General features: G+C 41.7%; 1 protein-coding gene across 1 annotated transcript in view; it reads left to right on the top strand.

Annotated features, from left to right (window-relative positions):
- Positions 1 to 22,383, top strand: part of BTBD16 (BTB domain containing 16) — a 44,976-nt gene that overhangs the window by 7,657 nt on the left and 14,936 nt on the right. The window contains exons 8-11 of the mRNA XM_043519376.1: positions 186 to 300; positions 6,497 to 6,566; positions 7,323 to 7,453; positions 9,578 to 9,697. Coding sequence (XP_043375311.1) covers positions 186 to 300; positions 6,497 to 6,566; positions 7,323 to 7,453; positions 9,578 to 9,697 — 436 coding nt within the window. The remainder of the gene's footprint in view (positions 1 to 185; positions 301 to 6,496; positions 6,567 to 7,322; positions 7,454 to 9,577; positions 9,698 to 22,383) is intronic.

The raw sequence follows: 22,383 nt of genomic DNA, 5'->3' as shown, positions 1-22,383 counted from the left end.
AGTAAGGCTTTGCCTACACTAGAACTTTTCCCCAGCATGTGGTCTCAGCTAATAATTTACTGTCAACACTGAACAGGAGACGCTCCGTATCCTTTGTGCAGCAGCCGTCCCCATTTTAAGGAAAAGCACAACCTAATGCTGAAGAGTTTTTTTTTGTTTGTTTGTTTGTATATTGCATTGTGAAGCCTTTGCTATAGCACTCAAGAATTTATACAGTACTGAACCAGAGGTGGAAGAGGGTGATGTTGTGGGAGTCCTGGCAGCTGCATCCGTGCTGCAGTTCCCTAGCCTCTTCCAGAAGTAAGTAAACTTTGTAAGATGCTGGTTGTGTGTATGTGTGATGCTGTGTGATTGTTTTTCCCCTTTACCTCAAGTGGAAGAGGCCTGTGCTTTTGGAACTGAAGGATTAGGGTTCTAGGCCTAATTGCCCTAGATGATTGTGATTTATATGATCCCTATCTGCTGCCTGTAGCACATGGGTTATTTACAATGCAACACCTACAATATACACTCTTCCCAGCAGCCTTGCTACCAGACTGTTAACATACACAAATGTACACAAATCTACATCAGAAAGGGGCTGTATCTTGGGAGCAGAAGAGGAATGCCAGGTTAACCCTAAATACTTGGTAGTTTTAATAACAAGAAAATAAATGGCCACTTCTTTCTGACATGGTTGGATTAGTACATGGATAGCTGTGATAGATTAAGTGTAGAACAGCTGATTCTGCAGCTGTTGAGAACTCTTCTGTATACAGTGGCTGGCAGCTCTTTGTCAGGGCAGTTCACAGCATCTCATTGGATGTCACATTGTGTTCTGTATCCTCCTTCTTCTGAAAACCCCAAGAAGCACCAGAGTCTCTGAGGGAGTTCATCACAGTCAGCTCAGCATCTTCCCTTTTGCACTTTGATAAAGAAGTAAAACTGCCCCACGTATATTTAGTGCTCCTATTCTACCATATTGCTCTAGTTCTCTCATAATCAGTTATTCGCCTGTACCTGTATACTTGCATTTAAAAACCTGTGAGCTTTATTTCTAATATAATCTTTTGCTCCACTAGAGGGTCAAGTCCTAAACTTTTCTTAATGTGTAGGGACTTAAGGTATTATGTATAATGTGCGCTGAGTGGGTTAGTTGTCCTGCTAGTACTCCCTTATATTATCTGGCAAAGGTCTTGCTAAGGAAACCTGGGCACGGAGTCTTCCCTGTAACCTAAATGAAAATATGGCAGTAAAAATGTAGATGCCATCATTTGGAAAATTGAATTTCTCTAACAGGCCGACCATGTTTAATCATTTTAAAGTGCAAAATGAGGTGGACACAGTCCTTTTTATATGGCAGGACAGAGTACATCAGAAACCATCAAGAGGAATTAATAATGTGTCTTATTGGCCAGCCACTGACACTATGCCATGTTGCAAACCAGAACAATTAATGCTGGTACTTGATGCTGAGGCTGCAACCCTAACAGATGATGATCAGTGCTGCAGGAAAGGACCAAATGAAAATTGATTTCAACCACACCAGCTATAATAGAATGACCTAGTTCCCAGGAAGAACTATGGTCGTGTAGTGGCTTAACAATAAAATACAGCAAATAAATCCTCTTGCTGTAACTTGGAATTGGCACATGTCAGTAGAATCAGAAAAGTGCTAGCAGGGGTTCTCACAACAAAATTTTTGGTGACCTCAGAGTGCAGGCACCAACTCTTGCTAGTGGCTGCTCTGACAATTTTTCCTAAAATACTTAATTAACTTCAGGAAAAACAAATACATATGCACATATCCATGTCCAAATCATTGTAATGTCATTATGTAGGGATTTTTGCAGACTCAATAATAAAAATAATGTACAGTTGTCTCTAATCTTTACTGGACCTAAACAGAATACATATACAAATAATGTGCTTTGCATGTTTTCCTTTTTTGGTTGATTTAAAAAAAAATTGCTAGCTAGTAAGTCTGCTACTGTGAAAAGTGATATTTGTATATGTGTTAATGTCACTTTTCACAGCAGACTTACTCATCCCCGGCAAGCTGGGGGACAAATTAAACACCTGGATGGAGCGGTGGGTAAGGAGGGCCAGGCGCGATGGGGGATTGGATGGGGGGCTGGAAGAGGTAGCAGGGCTTGGGGCACCTGGGGGGTGAGTCTGGGGCTGGATCCTGGGGTCCTGCTGCACAGCTGGGGCCTGGAGGAGGCAGCAGAGGCCCAAGGATGAGGTGTGAGGAATGAGCCGGGGTCAGAGCCCAAAGCCCTGCGGCTGCGGGATGAAGCCCACCGCTGCATGGCCAGAGCCTGCAGCCCACCACCCGAGGGCTCAAGCCCAAAGCACAAGCCTCACACCCCCTGGGAAGGTGGGGAACTCAGCGTGGTCGCCTGCTCTTATAGTGTTTGTGGCTCCAAAAGGGCAGGGACCAACCCCTGCTGGCAGCCTGGGGAAGGGTCCACTGCTTCCAGCGCGCCTCCCCCCCCAACCCCAGTCACCACCCAGGAGGCTATGGCTGCAAGAAAAGGCCCTGGTGGCTGCATGCAGCCATAGTGGCCACATTTGAAAAATGCTGGATTAGGGTAACCATTCTGATTAGCAGAGACTGAGGGGCGTGCACTGTGCTATCTCACTCTTATGAGTTTATGAATTGCTTTTAAAATAGCAGTATGCAAAACAACAAATTAAAACTCCCAGAAAGGTAAAATCATCTTGTTTATAGCAAGGAAAGCAGCATACAAAGAATAACACAGCAGGGCATTTATGCCAGCAAAAACCAATTTATACCTCTCATCCAGAGAGACTAGGCTTGCCGGCAACAAGAGCTGTGCCAGTCATTCAGACGCTCATTATTCAGAACCCTTGAAATACCTCGTGCTGGAACTGTTCCCTAGCAATAGCCCCCAATAAAGAGCTACACAGATGATATCAGGGTGACAACTGAGTAGGTTCTATTGCATCAGTAAATCATCAAAACCTTGCATAGTAATGAGAGTAGAATAAAAAATGAATAGAAAACATGAAAAATACTGTAACCTTGTTTTTCCCTCTTGGCATTTTACGTCCATGACTAACATGAACCCAATATCCTTGTGTCCAAACATTAGAGACTTCTTGACCAGTGTGAAAGTTTCTTGAAAAACAAATGAAAATCCCCTGCATCTCCTCAGTCTTTTCAATTAGTTGTGTCTGTCCCCCAAAAGGAAGATGTTCTTTAAGGACCTCATCCAAAGCCCAGTGACATCAGTGGAAAGATTTATTGCTTTCAATAGACTCTGCATCAGGCCCTAAATCATGTAACCAATTACGTAGGTAAATCTTCAGATCTTCTGTTTATTGTAATTCTTATTCTTTGCAACCAATAATAGTTAGATTAAGAACTTAATCATGTTTGTTTGTCTTTATTTTTGTGAGTGTAGCTGAAATGGTGTTAGCCATTTTGTAAAACTGTAATCTAAGCTACCTAAGAATGATATATCTGTAGCACAGTTGGGCTAATGTTCTTATACTTGTCCATACTGTTCAGGTTAACCATGCTAATCCATGTGAGCATTTACACATGGTTGTAGCTAGCATAGAATAGACAGGGCCACAGTTAGTTGCTATCATGCATGTATGTTTGCTATTAGTTTCCTTATGGTTTTTACTTAAGATTCAACTTATAATGCTCATTGAATTACACTAGCACTTCTGTATAGTAGACTATAAAACTGCTGTTTACTGTTGCCAATGAGCCTGCAGGCATAAGGGTGTTTTGCGCTGCCTGTAGTTCACATTCTACAAACAGTTTATTTTACTTCTCAATGGCTATATTTTTAGTCTCTTGGCACATGGGCCTTGCGTGAGCATCCTTAGGGTGAGAGGATGGAAAAACATGTGGTTGTCACCCAACAGAAGCACAAAACAACACCCTTGATCTGCCAACAGCCGTGAAGTGAATCATCCATTGGTTTGTTATTTTACTGGAAAATATTTTTACAATTGAATATTTTTTCTTGAGTTGGCCAAGTGAGAAGTTCTTGGCAAAGGGCACTTGACCTCAGGAGCTATGAATAGGCACACTTATTTCTCACAGACAATAAGGAGATAATTAATACCTCTCTCCTACTTCTATTCACCCTAACATTTGCCCTGAGACGTCTGGGCTAGAGGCAGAATTTTAAAAGTACAACAAAAAGGACACTAATGGACACTAATATTTAAAATAAAATATCAAAGTCACTCAACTGATGCCCAATTTTATGAATCGTTGAGCACCCTAAAGTCCCGCTGATTTCAGCATTCAGCAGCATTTAGAATTGGTCCCTTGGGGGGACAAGGCAGACCCACAAATGGCAGTCCGGAAATGGATACTGAGGGGGTGACTACTGTCAGAAAGCCTTTCTTTCAGGATTATTAATGTAGACCACAACTGCCATAAGTTCTCCAAAGAAATATAAAGGGAAAGCTTATTGGGAGAAATATTGGAGACACTTTTATGTTGAGATGAATATTTACAAGTGAAAAACAAGTATCAGTTATTCCTCTGAGAGAAAAATATGCTTACAAACACACAGGGTATGTCTATGTCTATGTATAGACATATACTGCAAGTGAAGGTGTGATTGTAACATGGATAGACATACTCATGTTAGCCTGGGTATACACTCAAGTAGCTAGTAGATGCTGAGACCCAACCACATTGACATTACTACTGTTTCCCAGGATAGTTAGATCAAAGCTAGCATGGGTATTCCTACCTGTGCTATAATCACACCTTCACTTGCAGTGAAGATGTAGCCTCAGAGATGTACGCACGCTACCAGTGATGGACTCTCGTTGTTGTGTTTGGTCGGACTAATCACAGTCCCTCTCTGTGGGTATGTCTTCACTGCAAGTGAAGGTGTGATTGTAGCATGGATAGGCATACACATGTTAGCACAAGTAATAACAGTAGTGTACACATGGTGGGATGGGCTTCAGCACAAGCTAGCAACCGAGTAAAAGTCACATTAAATCAAAGCTAGACTCTAAGGTCACAAGGGACCATCATGATCATCTAGTCTGACCTCCTGCACATTGCAAGCCACAGAACCTCACCCGTCCACTCCTATAATAGACCCATAACCTCTGACTGAGTTACTGAAGTCCTCAAATCATGATTTAAAGACTTCAAGTTACAGAGAATCTGCCATTTACACTAGTATAATATCCGCAGAGATATTCACCCACGTGTTGGATTCTGATTGTTCTGTTTGGTTAGACCAATCACAGTCCATCACTGGAGAGAGAGAGAGAGAGAGAGAGTGTGTGTCTTCACTGCAAACAAATGGATAGGCATAACTGTGCTAGCTTCAATCTAATGTGGCATGTACTAACCGCATTAATACATACCGAGGGGGCTTTTACTCTGATTGCTAGCCAGTGCTGAAGCCCATGCCACCTTGTGTCCACTACTATTTCCTGCGCTAGCTAGATTAAAGCTAACCCTTCACTCGCAGTGAAGACAGACTCCGAGACATAGACACACCACCAGTGATGAACTCTGATTGCCAACCAGAACAATTTAGGTTATGAATATACTACAAATGCATTTTTCTACCTGGTATAAATCCCGGTGGCGCAGAAATCAACTGGAGTTTTTAGAGTGATTTCAGTGGGATCTGGACTTAGTCTTATGCATGTAAAACTACTTTGTAAAATGGGTACTTATTAAAGCACTTTATATATATTCCACGTACTACGTCTCCAACTCAGTCTTTTCAAAATAACGTCTCCCTTTTCCTCCTTAGCCCACTGCTCTGCATCCTTCTCTGTAACGACAGATGACTCCACTATCATTATTGTAACATCCTTTGGCTCTTCCCTTTCCCCAAGTGCAGTTCCTTGCTAAGTCTCGCCATTCCTTCCCCCTCAGCTTCACCAAAATCTCCTCTTCTCTCCGTCCCCAATATTAAAAACCTTTATCAATGTTTTGCTCACCTCTAGTCTTCACTATTGTAACCGTCTCCTTTCTTGTCTTCTGTCTCCTCATTCCACTCTACCCAAAATGCCAGTGCATTCTTGGCTTTGTGCCTTCTATCATGCGGCCCTTCCTGTGCTTGAAACAGTTTCTCGCTTCAGTTCACTAAGCCAATTTTCTGAAGAATCCTTTCTTTCATTTTACAAACAGTCTCTCCCAGTTCTCCTTTCCCAGAACAGTTGTCCACATCATGTCTTGTGTGCAACTTCCTGTCTATCTTACATTATGAGTTCTGACTTGTTTTGTAAAGAGCTGTTTAAATTTACCATATAAATTATTACTGTGAAGGATGATAGAAAAGTACGATAAACTGCTGGGTAAAATGATTAAACTGAAGCACATAAAAGTTAAAATAAGTCCTCTAATGTTACAGTACAACTTAGTGGCCCAATTAGGAGTAACTGGAATGTTTTTTCCTGGTCAGTACTTTAACCAGTAAACCATACTCTCCTGTTTTTTTAATTTTATATTTTGCTTTTAAAACTAGTTATTTCTTTCTGCTAGGTGTGTGTCCATTATGAAGAGTGGAATTTGCTCAGCCAATATCTGTAGCTATTACTGTGCTGTTTGCAAGGTGAGCTAGAAATGCTACTGAAGTTTAAAAAAAAATTCACTTGAGTAGCACGGTTGCTTCAAATTATATCTCAGAGAAAGTTCAAACTGTCTTAAAGTTTCTAGATTCCTATTAGTAAATTCTTTCAGGTGTGCTGACTTGTTTGCAACACCATATTTGGTATTTATTTACATTTATAATACATTATAGGTGAGGTTTTTCGTAGGAGTGGGTGGGTGAGATTCTGTAGCCTGCGCTGTGCAGGAGGTCGGACTAGATGATCAGAATGGTCCCCTCTGACCTTAGTATCTATGAATCTATTATATGGCTATCAACAGTCTCTGAGAATTATGATATGAAATATAACACCTAGTTTAGGTTGTTGGATCTAAATGTAAATATTGAGTAGTTCACCATCTAATTAATATTTTAATATTCCAGTGAACAACATGACTATGGAATTTTTCCCCAAAAGGATGATTTTTCTTTGGCTTTTGAACTTTTAAAACAATTTCCATCTCAATTTGAAACAGGCCAGATCCTAATGATTGTGAGCAATATGGTAAAAAAAAAAAAGTGTAAGATAACATTAATTGAATGCAGGATGATATACAGACGTATAGTTGAATATTTAACATTTCAGTGAAAAAGCGCATTTTATTCCAATCCTCTGGTTGGCTCTGTGTTTGAGCTTGAATACTACAAGTTTTGACCACAAGGTGGTACCCAGGGTTTATAGATTTCTTTCTGTTCTCTCTTTTGGTGTTTTTTAATCAGTACAAACAGGAAACACTGGTAACAGACTGCGAAAGGTGGCTAGAGGTGAACCTTGTTCCTCAGCTTAGCTCTCAGATCTATCTACGGAAACTTCCACAAGAACTGCTGCAGAAAGTGCTCAGATCTCCCAGGTCAGACTGCTGTGCCGTTCATTGTTTTCTGGACATGCAAATATTCTTTACTCCCGATGCACAAGCCACAAGGAATACCTATCCACAATGAATCAAGTCCTCAGTGAACCTTTCTAATCAATATTACTTTGTTGCCTTAACCCGTAAAGGAAAATACCTATTGAGCATGCAGTTCAAGATGATAACTAAGGTTTTCCCTTCAGATTTAAAAGCATTCTTACAGGCTTGGAAATACTGTGTTGTTGCACAGAATATCTGCTTTGTAGTGGTGTTTGTCAGAGAAAAATGATGATGGCCATAAAACAGAAAACTTCTGGTGAGGTTAATATTAGTTTCATTTCAAAACAACCTCTGGATTGGCTAAAGATTCAGAAAATGAACAGTCTGGTGTGCTAAACTCTTTGCTCCTGAGACATGCTCTATCTTATGTAGATGGGCATATTTCCCTTGTGTGTTATTTCTCTGGACCAGAATCTCACCTGGTAATTGCTACTATGAAGAGAAGCGAGGAATAAAGTCTAATGATCTTACAATTAAAAATAAGCAAATAATGGCATAGTCTACTCATTGTAGGGGACAAATTAGTTTGGGTTTATGTGATAAAGAGCTTTCTATCTCCTGGTATGTACCTGTCCGCAGGATATCTAATGATGGTTTGGCGCCCTATGTATGTGAAATGAGAAGATACCACTCCACTGCTTAGTGTCTCTAGGTTCATGTTATAACAAAAATGGCATGATGAACGAAAGATTCTCCTTTCCCTGTAACTTGGAACTCTCCTTTCTGTAATATCTTTTCAACCATGCATTTGAGCTGCCTGGATTCCAGATGCATAGTTAGCGCTGTGTATAGAATACAGAATACGTAGCCTTAATCCTCCTACAATACTTACCAGTCTCGCTTTAGCTTCCAAGACCTCTCACCTATATTTCCCTACATCTCTGGTACTAACCCCACACCAGAACTGCAGCTCATTCTCTACACTCTCTTCCAAGTTGTCAGATCTGACAACTTTATCAGATCTGATACTCTAATGCCCAGTAGGCAAGTTACTTTGTGGTTCTCACGCTATGACTCCTCACAAAGCCAGCTATTCCTTTTTTCCTTCTAATGCTCAAAACATCTGCCACCACACCCTGCCCCTCCCTAATGCTCAGGCTCTTTATGCATAAAATAGAAACAAATTGCTTTCATGGAGGAAAACATGTCTTAATAATTCAGGAAAGTAACAATTTCCCAATAACTGAGAGGATACAGTTGTGAATAATATAACGGGTATATTTGATTTTAATAGTCGGGTCTTATTGAGCTGTGTATTGAACTGGAACTCAGGTATTTTGTGCCCACTTGTGCTCTAGGGCGATTTAATTCTAGAATTCCAATAGAAAGGACAACTCAGAATACTGGGAAGGAATTTTTCTCTGTTTCTCTCTCTCTTCCCCTCTCCTCTTCCCTCCCCCCACCCCCATTGCCCAGAAGTCACCCTGCTCCATGATACAGTACTATCACACAAAGAGTGAAATTCACTTTTCTTGCATATAGCCTGAAGAAGTCAGCTTTACAGAGGGGAAGCATGCTGAAATGCTGTAGAGGCAAATTCTGTTTTCTTAGCCTGCGAGAAATCTGTGAGTTTGATAGGTTGGAATAGTGCAACCCTTCTGTGTGATGACATTATTGCCAGTTGGTCAGCCTGGCCCCATCACCATCTTTCACACTAACAATATGGGACAAGAGGGGAGACCCACTCCCACTGGTAGACAAGATTTGAAAGATGACTTTAGGCTTACTGTAATGGACCTATTGCACCAAGTTGAATGTCATCCAACAGTAAGTGAATTATGCAAGTCTGATGCCTTACCTTGATGCATCGGGCACTGACTACTATCTTATACTGGGAGCAAATAGGTCATTAGACTGATCTACAGTAATTCTTATGTGCAAAATTCAGTTTAAATATGAAGTATTGTTATTTTCCAAATATCTCTAGAAGTCTAATCTATAAATCCACTCCTGATGCTCTTCAATTGTAATTTTAAGTAATCTCTGGTATTTATTCTTTTCCTTAGATGACAATACAAGCAATCCATACCAACCTATTAGTCATATATCATTTCTTCTTGGCAGGTTGTTTACATACAATGAATTCCACCTCCTGAAAACAACTCTTTGTTGGACCTACCTACAGCTAAACCCAAGGGTTCAGATAATACCATCTCATGAAAAAATCCTAAAGTACTTTAGCAGGTAACAGAGTGAAGGTCTGAGTTAAAAGAAATCCTTTCAATCAACATTATGAGTCCGGCAGTGCATGAGAGGGATTTGGAGAAAACTCTTCTCCAGCAGAACCAGCTGGATAGCAGAAAGGGCTAAGAAGCCCGGAGGTGAGCTGGTGGAAGAGGAATAGAGAGAATAGAGTTGATACACTGTGAGCCGGGGAAGAGACTGAGGCAAAGGCCCACCACAGGGCAAGGTAGGAAGTGGTCTGGGAAGGCCTCCTGAATTCTGAACTGGGCTTCTCCAAGTTGCACTGGCTTGTGTTAGCGCTCAAGAGGCCATTAGCTGGAGCACAGTGTGCTTTGGCCACATGTCCCTTCCTCTCCTATCTCCTGAGCCACCTTTGATATGCTCTTGCATCAAAAACTCCATGGGGTTCTGGTATAGAGCCATTATGTCAATTCAGTGCTGGGTGGTAAACACCCCTAGGACAGGAGGATTCTGTGGGAGCCACAAGGACAGTATACCGAGGTCAGGCATAGGGCAGAACCTGACCCTTTTTCCTTAGTTTGCTAGCGTTCTTGTTTAAAACCAATATACTTAGGGATTTTTTTAAAGATGATCCTCATGAGACATTATTTCCTATGAGTCATGAACAACATAAAGTAATTACTCTTTGGCTCAGAGTTGCACTTCCATGCCTGGAATCAACATTTTTGCAGTGAGAGATAGGAAATGAGCTGAAATTGTGGATGATTTCATTATTTACTAGTTTGACCTGAGACGTGTTTGTGTAAAAATGTTAGTGGGTCATGCATGATTAAAATTACTGAAGGTGCTAAATACGAAGTTTTTAATAAGCTAAGAGTTTTCTCTGTTATGTCACCTACATTAATATATACATATATGTTTTACTTTTAGCATGGATTTTACATTTTATCAGGCCTATTTATTTGATTAATTTAATCCTCAAACTGTATTCTGAGTGGATTTAAATGTATATTTTGAATTTAAATCACTGTCTCATCATAGCATTCTTTATGCATTTAGATTTTTATGCTACGATATTGATATCTATCACATTTTGAGAGAGAACATCATATATTTATTGTAGTTTTAAGATCAGATAATGCACATACAATTATACTGGGCACAAAGGGCTGTCAGGTTCAGGTTCTAATTTAAAAAAAAAAAAGTTCCAGATCTCAGGAAGATCGAATGTGGCCAGACTTTGCAACCAAACCCTGATGCAACAACAGGAGCCAAAAACCTAGAAGCAACAAGGAGACTTATATCACAAGACCGTGGAAAAACATGCACAGGCTACAAATAAATAAATAAATGCTAAGAATAGCAGAAGAGAAGAGCAATATGTAAAAACTTTCACATTAGTAGTGTTTTTTAGGGGGTATTTACTGTAGTAATTGGAAGGTGCTTTATTATAGTTTCCATTGATAGTGGTAGGTACAGGTATTCTAGATGTTGTTATGCACATATTTATATAGCTCCCAGTTCACCACATCCTATGTAAATATAAACTTCCACTGTAGTCAGTGGAACTCTATGAGGTTATGATGTGCATCTCTTTGCAGGATCAGAGTTATAGTTTCCACAACTGTTACCCATCCTTTGTTCAGGGCAGCCAAGGTTAGTCTGGGACCTGATATGTAACACCGACCTTCATTTTGCACCTACAAATAACTGCAGAATCATGAGCAGAGTTGATTTGCAAGAAAAAATGATGTCTCTCAGATGTCTCCTGATATGTATTCAGATCAGGAGGTACTTATCCAACTACTATAATTTACTCCTGCAATTAATTTCATCTATGAATTTCTACCCTTAATTAGATACAAGTGCAAAATGCAATGCTTGTTTTAAAATTAGGCCCATGTTTGACATGTATAATTGTGACAGTACTATGCTAGCTGTAGCACCCTGGGCACTCAAGTTGCTGCAGCACAGAGAAGGCTGCAGACTTAATTGAAGCCAATCAATTGTTTCTAGTGGGGATTACATTTGGTGGTTACTGAGCTAATTGTCTCATTAGCCCAGCAGTTAAGGGGAGCATATGGCTTTGTCTACACTAATGCTGTAAGTCGATGTAAGTTACACTTGTTACGTTACGTAAGTTTAAAAGTGATTTAAAGCAGTGTCTACACCACACTATGTGGATGGGAGACGCTCCTCCATTGACATAGCTTGAGGTGGATTAATTACATTGACGGGGAGAGTGCTCACGTCTTCACCAGACCTGCTGAATCGATGCCACTGCCTCAGCACTGATTTAGCCCCTAGTGAAGATTAGCCCTGTGTAATTGGGAGGAATAGGAAGTAAGGAGAAGCTCAAAGGCTTAGCTTGGGTGGAGGAGAGATGATGTATGGAAGGCTCCTCCTACTGTATACCTGTGCTATGTCCTGTTCTATTGGGAAACAGAGGATTAAAGGTGCATGTAATGGAAAAGAAACAGAGGGTGTGTTTGTGTGACTGAGACTGCGAAAACAGGCGAGGCAGCACTGCTCACTGGGCAGCTGAAAAAGAGCCTTGACAATTATAAAAACAAAGTTTAAAAACATTATATTGAAAATTCCTGCCTCCATATATTAAAGCATATTTGGCTGGAAGAGCTGGCACTTCATCTAGTGTAAATCACTGTGCCTCCATCAACTGATGTGCTGCTACACCAACTAAGGATCTAGCCCAATCTATGGGTTCAGTGAGCACCACAACAGGTACAGTAGGGGAAACAACACAGTGGATAAAACTAAGAGCCTCATGCCAATCTCATCTACATCAGGAGTAACTCAAAAAATAGAACCAATGGATCATATTTTTTATTTATGCCAGTGAAAGTGAGATCAGAATCCAGTCCTGAATGTGTTGTCTACATCCCTTGAAAGTAATTTTCTAAAATAAGATGTTGACATTTGATTCTATTATGAAACAGATGCTGCTGCCTAATTTGTTTGGATAGAACTCGCTCTAGCATTTTAGCCAATAAAAACAAATTAGAAAATGATGGATAGCTCTTTAAATCCTTCAGATTTATTAATTTTGAACTAGACTGAGTGTAGACAGCTCTTAACCTATGCAATGACTCCTTGCCAGATGCTTAGGAAAAGCCAGTGGTTTTATTAATTACTTGCAGGATGCATGACACATCTGAGCCCAAAAAGAGGCTCTCTCATGGTAGCAGTCACCTGGCAGGGGGTTAGGAGGGAAAGAGAGGAAAGTCAGTTTCCCAGAATTAAATTATATGCAACAGTGGTGTGGGGTGTTTTTACATACAAAAAAGGAAAAACTAAAATTGTCATGAAAAAATGCTTCCTCTTGAGCAAAGGGAAATGTGAACAATGTTTTTAGCCCAATTATCCTATAAATTCAAAAGATTAAGTAATGCTTCCGACCATAATCTGGGTTTGAAGATATATATTTTTTTAAATTACAGTTGGAATTTCTGATTCAGTCCTCTGAGGCCACGCTGGTAATTGCAGGCTTTCTGTTCAAAAGAAGGGTAGAGAATTTATCTTTGCTATGCTATTGCACACATAGACAAGGAAGGAAGAGGATATACAGCATAGGGCAGGATTTAGCAATATACATCTGTTGTTGCTAGGTCTTACAACTTTATTGTACATCTCACAATATTTGATATGTTGTTAAAGCCCTACCTTCTGAGGGCAAGTGATGTGAGAACCTCATTCTTAAAAAAAAAAAAAAAAAAAAGAAAGTTATGTTTTTTTAGACCTCATGATTACAGAGAAAAGCCTGAAAACCTGAACCAAGTGTACCTTAAGGCTCAGAAAACAGAAGGTAAATACAAAGAACTCCCAAATTATTTTTGTGAACTCTCATGATTTTTAAGACAATCTCATGAGTTTGGGGGCCTGACTCATGATTTTTGAATGCTTAGGGTCAGCAAAAGGGTATGTGCAATTAGTATAAGAACTATATCTACTAACACCCAGTTTTAGGTAGGCCATGTCTTTTTTGGAACTTGTACTTTGGCTCTGAGCAAGTGGGACTGCAAGTACTTTGACCATAGGAAGACTCTCTTTAGAGGTGTAGAACTACTTCACGTCAGTAGGGGAAAGTTTTAATGTCCACTTTACCGCAACAAGGCAAGTGCACAACTGTCTATTTATGGTACGATGTAGTGGAGAATCAAACCTTAAGGTACAGTCTTGATCCCATTGAAGGGAATGACAAAATTCCCATCCATCCGTCTAATATATTTCTGGGATGCCCATCACCCTAGTATCAGAGCACCTGTAAAGAACAAGCTTTATCTCTGTGAGAGGAAGTTAAGATTGAATAAGACCGCTGAAATCAAGCATTTTTTTAGTGAAAATTTTCACTATTTGGTTTAGTTTTCTTTTGAGGCTTTGGGGTCGTTTTTATTTTTCCCTTTGTAATATGAGGATGTGAAAAGCCCAGTACACCCAACACTTCATACTTTTGAAACCTAGAACAGAGTTGGTAAAATATTTGAAAAAAAAATCTTTTTATACATTGTTGGCAACAAAGAAAAAGATTTTACACCTGTATAGTATTACTTTTTTCTCCCCAAGTTTCCTCCCCAAAGCTGTTTCAGTGGTCACGTACACATATGCACAGTGGTCACCATTGAACATTTCAGAGACTTGGTGGGGTAACTCACATGACTGGAGCACTGTCACGGACGGGTATAAACTGTTCAGGAAGGACAGGCTGGGGAGAAAAGGTGGAGGAGTTGTACTGTATGTAAGAGAGCAGTGTGATTGCTCAGTTGACTCTGTGATGGTGCTGCCCATGGGAGCCAGATGAGGTCACTCAATCAGGGTGAACTGCAAACAGAACAGGGCAAACAAATCCCAAACACTGGTGAATATTCCAATACTTAGATTTACCAAGCCAGCACAAAACAGCTTCTGTAGTACCTCACAGGTTACTCAGAAGTCCAAATAATGCAGTTTCCTTAAAGTACCCAGCCTCAGGCCTCCATCCAGACACACGTGTCAAACATATGATGATAAATTCTGAAAATCTTATTTCATCATATAAAAGAAAAGGTTCTTCTGATCCCAAAGGACCAAACTCCAGACCCAGGTCAAATGATAACTTAGATCTTACCCAAAATAAACGCTTATAGTCAATTCTTATTAACTAAGCCAAAATTTATTTAAAAAGAAGAGAGAGAGAGTTTTGGTTAAAAGATCAAGATACATACAGACTTGAATTCAATTCTTGAGGTTCAGATATATAGCAGAGATGAGCTTGTAGTTGCCAAAAGTCCTTTTAGAAATAGTCCACAGGTTACAGTCCAATGCCCATATTCAGGGTGACTCCAGTCAGTGCCTGGGAATCTCAATCCTTATGGCTTAAGGTTTCCTCTTCTTGAAACCCAAAACAGATCTGAGATGAAGAAGGATCGTCGCAGGGTTTTTATACATTTCCAGCAGCCTTTTGGCCTGAGAAAACAATAGGCTTAACTTTCCTTCTCCTAAACACCATGGCAATTAGTACAGGTTTCAGAGTAGCAGCCGTGTTAGTCTGTATCCGCAAAAAGAAAAGGAGTACTTGTGGCACCTTAGAGACTAACAAATTTATTAGAGCATAAGCTTTCGTGAGCTACAGCTCACTTCATCGGATGCATTTCGATGAAGTGAGCTGTAGCTCACGAAAGCTTATGCTCTAATAAATTTGTTAGTCTCTAAGGTGCCACAAGTACTCCTTTTCTTTTTGTGAATACAGACTAACACGGCTGCTACTCTGAAACCTGTGAGTTAATTAACTCTTTCTGGCCCTGACACCTTTCAATGAGATATTATATTTCACTCATAACGTCACAGACTCTAAGCTGGGGGGAGAGGTAGATATGCTGGAGGGTAGGGATAGGGTTCCGAGTGACCTAGACAAATTGGAGGTTTGGGCCAAAAGAAATCTGATGAGGTTCAGCAAGGACAAGTGCAGAGTCCTGCACCTAGGACAGAAGAATCCCATGCATTGCTACAGGCTGAGGACTGACTGGCTAAGTGGCAGTTCTGCAGAAAAGGACCTGGGGATTACAGTGGATGAGAAACTGGATATGAGTCAACAGTATGCCCTTGTTGCCAAGAAGACTAACGGCATATTGGGCTGCATTAGTAGGAACATTGCCAGCAGATTGAGGGAAGTGATTTTTCCCCTCTATTCGGCACTGGTGAGGCCACATCTGGAGTATTGCATCCAGTTTTGGGTCCCCCCACTACAGAAAGGATGTGGACAAATTGGAGAGAGTCCAGTGGAGGGAACAAAAATGATTAGGGGGCTGGGGCACGTGACTTATGAGGAGAGGTTGAGGGAACTGGGGTTACTTAGTCTGCAGAAGAGAAGAGTGAGAGGGGATTTGATAGCAGCCTTGAACTACCTGAAGGGGGGGGGGTTCCAAAGAGGATGGAGCTAGGCTGTTCTCAGTGGTGACAGATGACAGAACAAGGAGCAATGGTCTCAAGTTGCAGTGGAGGTGGTCTAGGTTGGATATTAGGAAAAACTATTTCACTAGGAGGGTGGTGAAGCACTGGAATGGGTTACGTAGGGAGATGGTGGAATTTCCATCCTTAGAGGTTTTTAAGGCCCAGCTTGACAAAGCCCTGGCTGGGATAATTTAGTTGGGGTTGGTCCTGCTTTGAGCAGGGGGTTGGACTAGGTGAGTTCCTGAGGTCTCTTCCAACCCTAATCTTCTATGATTCTATGCCAGCATTTTAGCACCCTTCCCCAATCCCTTCACAACTTAGCTCCTGTTTTTTTTACTTGGTGTTGCCTTCTTACCTTCTTCCATCTCTGGTGAAATTAGCAGATAGCAGGGTCTCTTCTGTGTTTTAGGTCTGCTGCCCCTCACTCCATAATGGCGTTGGTGGAGAGGAAATAAGTGGTCTGCCTCGAGGGTTACAGCAGGAAACAGCACAGAGCTTCTCCCTACTATTGCAGCCAGCTGAAGAAGTTTTGGGATATTGACATGCCCCACAGACCTTGTGGCCTTCACTGTTAAGGTCTATGGAAGACCTCATTTTTTTCTCACTAACATGTCAAAAACACATGCATTGCGGCCCCTCCTGCTGAGAAAAATCAAAATGGGCTTCTCAGCACATGGGATGACTAAGCCAATCAGAAAATAGAAGGAATACCTTGTGACTTCAGCCATGCGCATAATTCCAGTTCAAAACTCACATTTCAAATTCACTGTGTATATTTTGCTGATAATCAGATAATGCAAAAATTTTGTGCCCAATTTCAATAATTTTTGTGCCCTAACATGACAGCGAGGAATTTCCCAGGATGCAGCATAGTTGGCCACCACCCCCTCAATATGGAGGACATGTCTGCGGTTATTCCCACAGCACAAGACACTTAGGTGTTATTAATAGCCAGCATAAGTGAGAACCAGTCCTGAGGCTGCATCCCCACAAATGGGAGATTGCAGGGGTAACTTTAAATGACCTTTCCCCAACCCCAAATGCTATGCTGAGCTGAGCTCAGCTACTCTGAAGATCTGCTACCTGGTAAGAGAGTTTCATTAAATCAGGAGCAAGCCCATTTTACATCTTTTACATTTTGCATCAGATATTTCACCCAGCTCTAGAATGTACTGTAAAATGATAAATTATTCAACCATGCTTTAGGATTAAAACTATATACAGCTTGTGAAAGTGATTTTTCAGAAAATGAAATTTGACTTCTCTGCTTCACTCCCGAACAAAGGTGAACTTCTTTCCACTTCCTTTTCAGAGCATTAGTAATATGTATAAAAGCATATACATTTGCTGCTCTACTCTGACTTTTTGTCCACTGTTAAATACTGGGAAAAATACAGAATTTTCACATTTGGTTTCCTTGGGTAAAGCCAATTGTTAGTTATAAGCAGGTTTGCTATAAATGCAGCATTGGATATTTTAAATATTATATTACACACAAAAAACCCCTATTGTAACCTTATTACTCCTCGGGGAATTCTGCACCACTGCGCAATTCAGAATTTCGCAGAATTCCCTGCTTCCCCCACAGAACTGCTGGATTCCACTAGGGACCGCTGGACTCAGCAGCGGCCAGCTCGCAGTGACTGGAGCACCCAGCCTGGCAGAGCTGGAGGCTGCACGGTCTGCTTGATCCTCAGTCTCCTGGGGACAAGAGAGGGCCTGGGAGACCCAGCTCTGGCAAAGGGTGAGGAAGGAAGGGCACCAAACCATGTTCTATGGTGGGACAGTAAAGAAGTTGGGGGGAGTAAAAGCTCTGGAGGTGCTGGAGGCTGCGGGGAGTGGATGCTGGTGGGTGGGTCAGGAGGTACCCCGCAGCTGGGCTGTAGCGGGAGAGGAGTGCTGGTGTCTGGGCCAGGGGTGCCCTGTGGCTCGGCTCTGGGGGGATGGAAGTGCAGGTGTCTGGGCTCTGGGGACCCCACACAGCCCCCCAAGCACCCCCCAACTGGAACTAGGTTGTCATAGGGGTTTCTTTAACTCTTTGCTCCTGGGGGAATCTTTTTTGCTGTTGTCTGTTGACATACTTGTTGACAGGTATTTTAAAATAAATTACCAAAATAATTGAAACTGGAGTGATTATATTGTGTTATTATGATGAAATATGCGGAATTTTAAAATATTGTGCACAGCATTTTTAATATTTTGGTGCAGAATTTCCCAGGAGCAGTGTTCCCTCTAATTTTTCCCACCCATGTGCAGAATGAATTTTGTTATGTGTGCCAGTATGGAGGCGATGTGTGACACATTACCTTCATATTGGTGCGCATAGCAAAATTCATGTGGTGGGGGTGGGGCCGAGGGATTCAGAGTGTGGGAGGGAGCTCAGGGTTGGGGCAGAGGGTTGGGGTGCAGGGGTGTGAAGGCTCTGGCTGGGGGCTCTGGGGTGGGGCTGGGGATGAGGAGTTTGGGGTGCAGGAGGGTACTGTGGGGCTACGATGGGGAGAGAGGACTCCCCCCAGCTCTCTCTCCCCACAGCAGCACTTGTTGGGGCAACTCCAGGGCTGAGACTGCAGGATAGGTGCCCCTCTCCCAGTCCCACCAGGTCCGGGCCAGAGCTGGGGGAGGGGTGCCCTGGCCACAGTGGGGTCCAGACATGCCTGAGGCTGGGCCACCCTGTCCCAACCACGCCTGGGGCAAGGCCAGGCCGCCCCAGCTGTGACTGAGTCCAGGCCGCCCCTGCCACGGCAGGTTGGGGGCTGGGCTAGCTTGGGGCAGGGGGAGAGGGATGTCTCTTCCCTGGCCATGGCAGGTCCCTGGGCGGGTTCCCTTAGCGCCTGCGTGGCGCTAAATAGGCTGCTGCATGGGCCGTGCAGCTTACAGGGAACTTAGACCAGAAGTACTTAATGTTGTTTTAAAGTCAAGCACTCAAGTTAGGAAATAAAAGAATTAAAGTTGTCTTCCATCTCAATTTCTCTCCCTTATGCAATATGATAGTCTTTAATTGCAAGATCACATACCATGTTTTCCACAAGGCCCATGCCTCATTCAATGCACAGAATGGATGGTCTTCTCTTAGTGATCAGGTTTACAGTTTTTTTGTTTTATCCACATTGTTTGCTGTACGGCCCCCAGCTTTATTTACTGCGCACTATACAAATTGCGCACTGAAAACAGAATTATTAACTTCATCATGGGTTTTATTCCTCATGGGCTTTTCTATGGCTCTCATCACAATAGTATCTGAGTTCTTCACAAATAGTATTTAACCTTCACAATACCCTTGTGAGGTGAGAGAGTAGTATTATCCCTATTTTACAGATGGGGAACTGAGCCACTGTGAAATGAATATCAAAAGTATTCAGTAATCCAAGGTGCCCAATGTGAGACACCTAGTACCTGCTTTTTCAGATTACTCAGCATTTTATAACCATTTATATGTTCAAAATATAGCTTCCATTTACTTCAGCTGCAGTTGTGAGTGGTCAGGACTTCTGCAAATCAAATCCTAGGATATCAAGTCAGGTACTCAAAAAAGTGGAAAGTTTGGTGTAACCAACTTGCCCAGCAACACACAGGAATTCTGTGACAGAGGTAGGATACATCCATTTCTCCAGGACAACATTCAACTTCCTTAATCATGAGATCATCCCTTTTCTTTCCGCAGTCCCCGGCCTGAGTCACAACACAATTTCCAACTTCTGCAACCAATGATGAAAGGGTCCTACAGTCTCCTTTATTACACAACCATTATTCATCCCTAGAGCAGGTTCATTCTATGCACTGAATGAGTCAGGAGTCCTGTAGAAGAGAAAAGCATATGATCATGTGATTAATGACTATCAAAATGCATATTCACAAGAGGCCAGATTAAGGTTGCACAGGCAACCTTAATCTTGGCATTTCCTAACTTTTGATTGCTTTACTTTGCAATGCTAACCATCTTTTAATATAGGTTTTTGTGTGTAATTTCATAATTTTTTTAAGCAACCTGAAAATCCCCCCAGAAATTCCATCATGTGGCATGGCATCATATTGACCCCCACATGGTTCATCAGCATGGTTGGAACCTTTAGATCCACCACACTGACCTTTGCTACTTGAGTTAATGGAGTAACTGATACCAGTAGTAGGTTGTCATCTTGCATACGAACTACAACTAGAGCAGAATAGGACACTGCCAGTGATTTTCATAGATACTTGCTGATAGCAAAGCAATGGTGAGACTCAGGAATCTTGGGTTCCATTTCAAGTGCTGGACTGGAGTTTGCTCTAATGGTCAGATTCTTCTGCTCATTTTCCCTAAGCTTGACCCCTTTCATCTCCACAGTAGTTTAGGCAGCCCAGACCATACTGCCAGTGAGCAGCAGTGTTGGCCAGAATCAATGTTGCAGCATTTGCTATTGCTGCGCTTGTAGGTGCTGGAACTAGGGATGGAGCGGGGGAGGGAGAGGAGAGGGGGGAGGCTGCAGCACCCCCTGGCTTGAAGTGGTTTCCATCATATACAGGATTTACAGTTTGGTTTAATGGCTCTCAGCACCCCCAATTTAAAAATTATTCCAGCACCTCTGGTCGCGACTCCTCCTGGCTCTGGGGTGTATGGAGGGAGCCTAGTAAAACAACCTGCAGTTATTCTTCCCAAATTTAATCCAAGGCTTTTCTAGTCCCTTTATGGTGTCACACAGTTTAAGGAGTTATAGCGGAAAGAGGAATTCTTCAACTTGGTGCTAGTCTGGGCTTTCACACTGACTCATTCCATGCTCTTGGACATACACATTAATCTTTGTGCCTCCGTTTCCCCATCTGTTATATTAATAGATTTCAATGGGCATTTTGACTGAGTTCAAGACTTAGCCCATTTATTATTTTGATTAATTCATATCCTGAAATGTGCAGAGAATTTACAAGAAGGCTACGCCTTTCAGGGCCTAGCCCATTAGCCTTATTAAATAAAGACTGTACGGAGAAAACAGGCAAGGCTGGAGCCTACTGTACCTTAAAAAGAAAGTTTTATGAAGCACCTATTCTTTCATACCCTAAAAGGGAGCAAATGCAACAAAGACAATTACTTCTAATGGTTATATGAATTTGTTGTGTGTTAACCCCTTTATTACTTCGGTAGATTCTACTCATATGCAGTACTGTAGCTCAGACAACTTGTTTCTCCTTCAAAATAAATAGAAGTGGGGAAAACCCCTTTTAAGTTCCTTTACCATTTTCTGAGCTGAGATACAGTAACAGAGGAAGCCCAGTCAACACTGACCTTTTCAATAGTGGTCAGGTACTTCTACTGACTACAAACATGAATGGTAGGAATTACTACTCGTTTCCAGTCTGTCTGTAATTATCTCTTTAAAAAAAAATTGTACCCAACAGTTGGAGGTAAGTGGGAGCTATGGGGGCCAAGCAACTCTGAGACTCAGACCACCAATATTTCCTTTTAAAGCTTCCTTTTATGAGTTGTTGCAGTTGTAAACAGTGTCCTTCAGACATGCAGTTGCATTATTTGCAATGCTGAAGGTTAGGCTGCTGTCAAATATGTCGATGGAGAGCAAGCTATAGGAAATGTGAATTACATAAGAAACAAAGCAAGAGCCTTTTTCTCTTGCCAGATGTTGATTTGCTTCAGCAGTGTAACCTTCAGCATTGCAAAGAATGCAACTGCAGGTCTGAAGGACACTGCTTGCAACTGCAACAACTCATAAAAGGAAATATAGGGAAAAAGGCATTTTGTCTTCTCAAATACCATCTGAGTGATGTGGTAGATTAGTGAACACTTGGCAACTTTGTTTAGGATACAGTCTGCATAGGACTGTATTCTTCCAGCTTGGCAAGGAAATTATCTTGAAGTACCTAGTTCCTATTAATCATTACATAACACAAATTGTTAGATATAATATCTAAGTTGTTAGATATAATATCCCCTGTCGCTCTCAGTACGACACTGGGGGTTGTGAAGAGGACAGTGCAGGGCCATTTACGTTGGGTCTGTAATGTTCCTGTGCTGACGGAATCCTCCTTCAGCCCCTTGAGACTGATTAATGGTCCTTCTGTGCCCTTACAGTGATTAATAGGGACTGCAGCGGGGGCCAGCATTGGCCCCAAGAAGTTTCATTTGCAAAGAGAGTTTTAAAGTCACTTAGAAAACCGTGACTTTCAATATTGTAATGAATGTGCCCTAGAGCAATCTTACAGGCAATTAAAAAAAATAAATAAAAAGCCATCATGGAGATTGGGCTGTTTCCCCAAATGTTACTGCTCATGAACAAGAAAAATGATAGTGTCAC

The sequence above is a fragment of the Dermochelys coriacea genome, chromosome 7 (genome assembly GCF_009764565.3).
Source record: "Dermochelys coriacea isolate rDerCor1 chromosome 7, rDerCor1.pri.v4, whole genome shotgun sequence".
NCBI lineage: Eukaryota > Metazoa > Chordata > Testudines > Dermochelyidae > Dermochelys > Dermochelys coriacea.
This window is presented reverse-complemented; position numbering and strand designations above follow the sequence as displayed.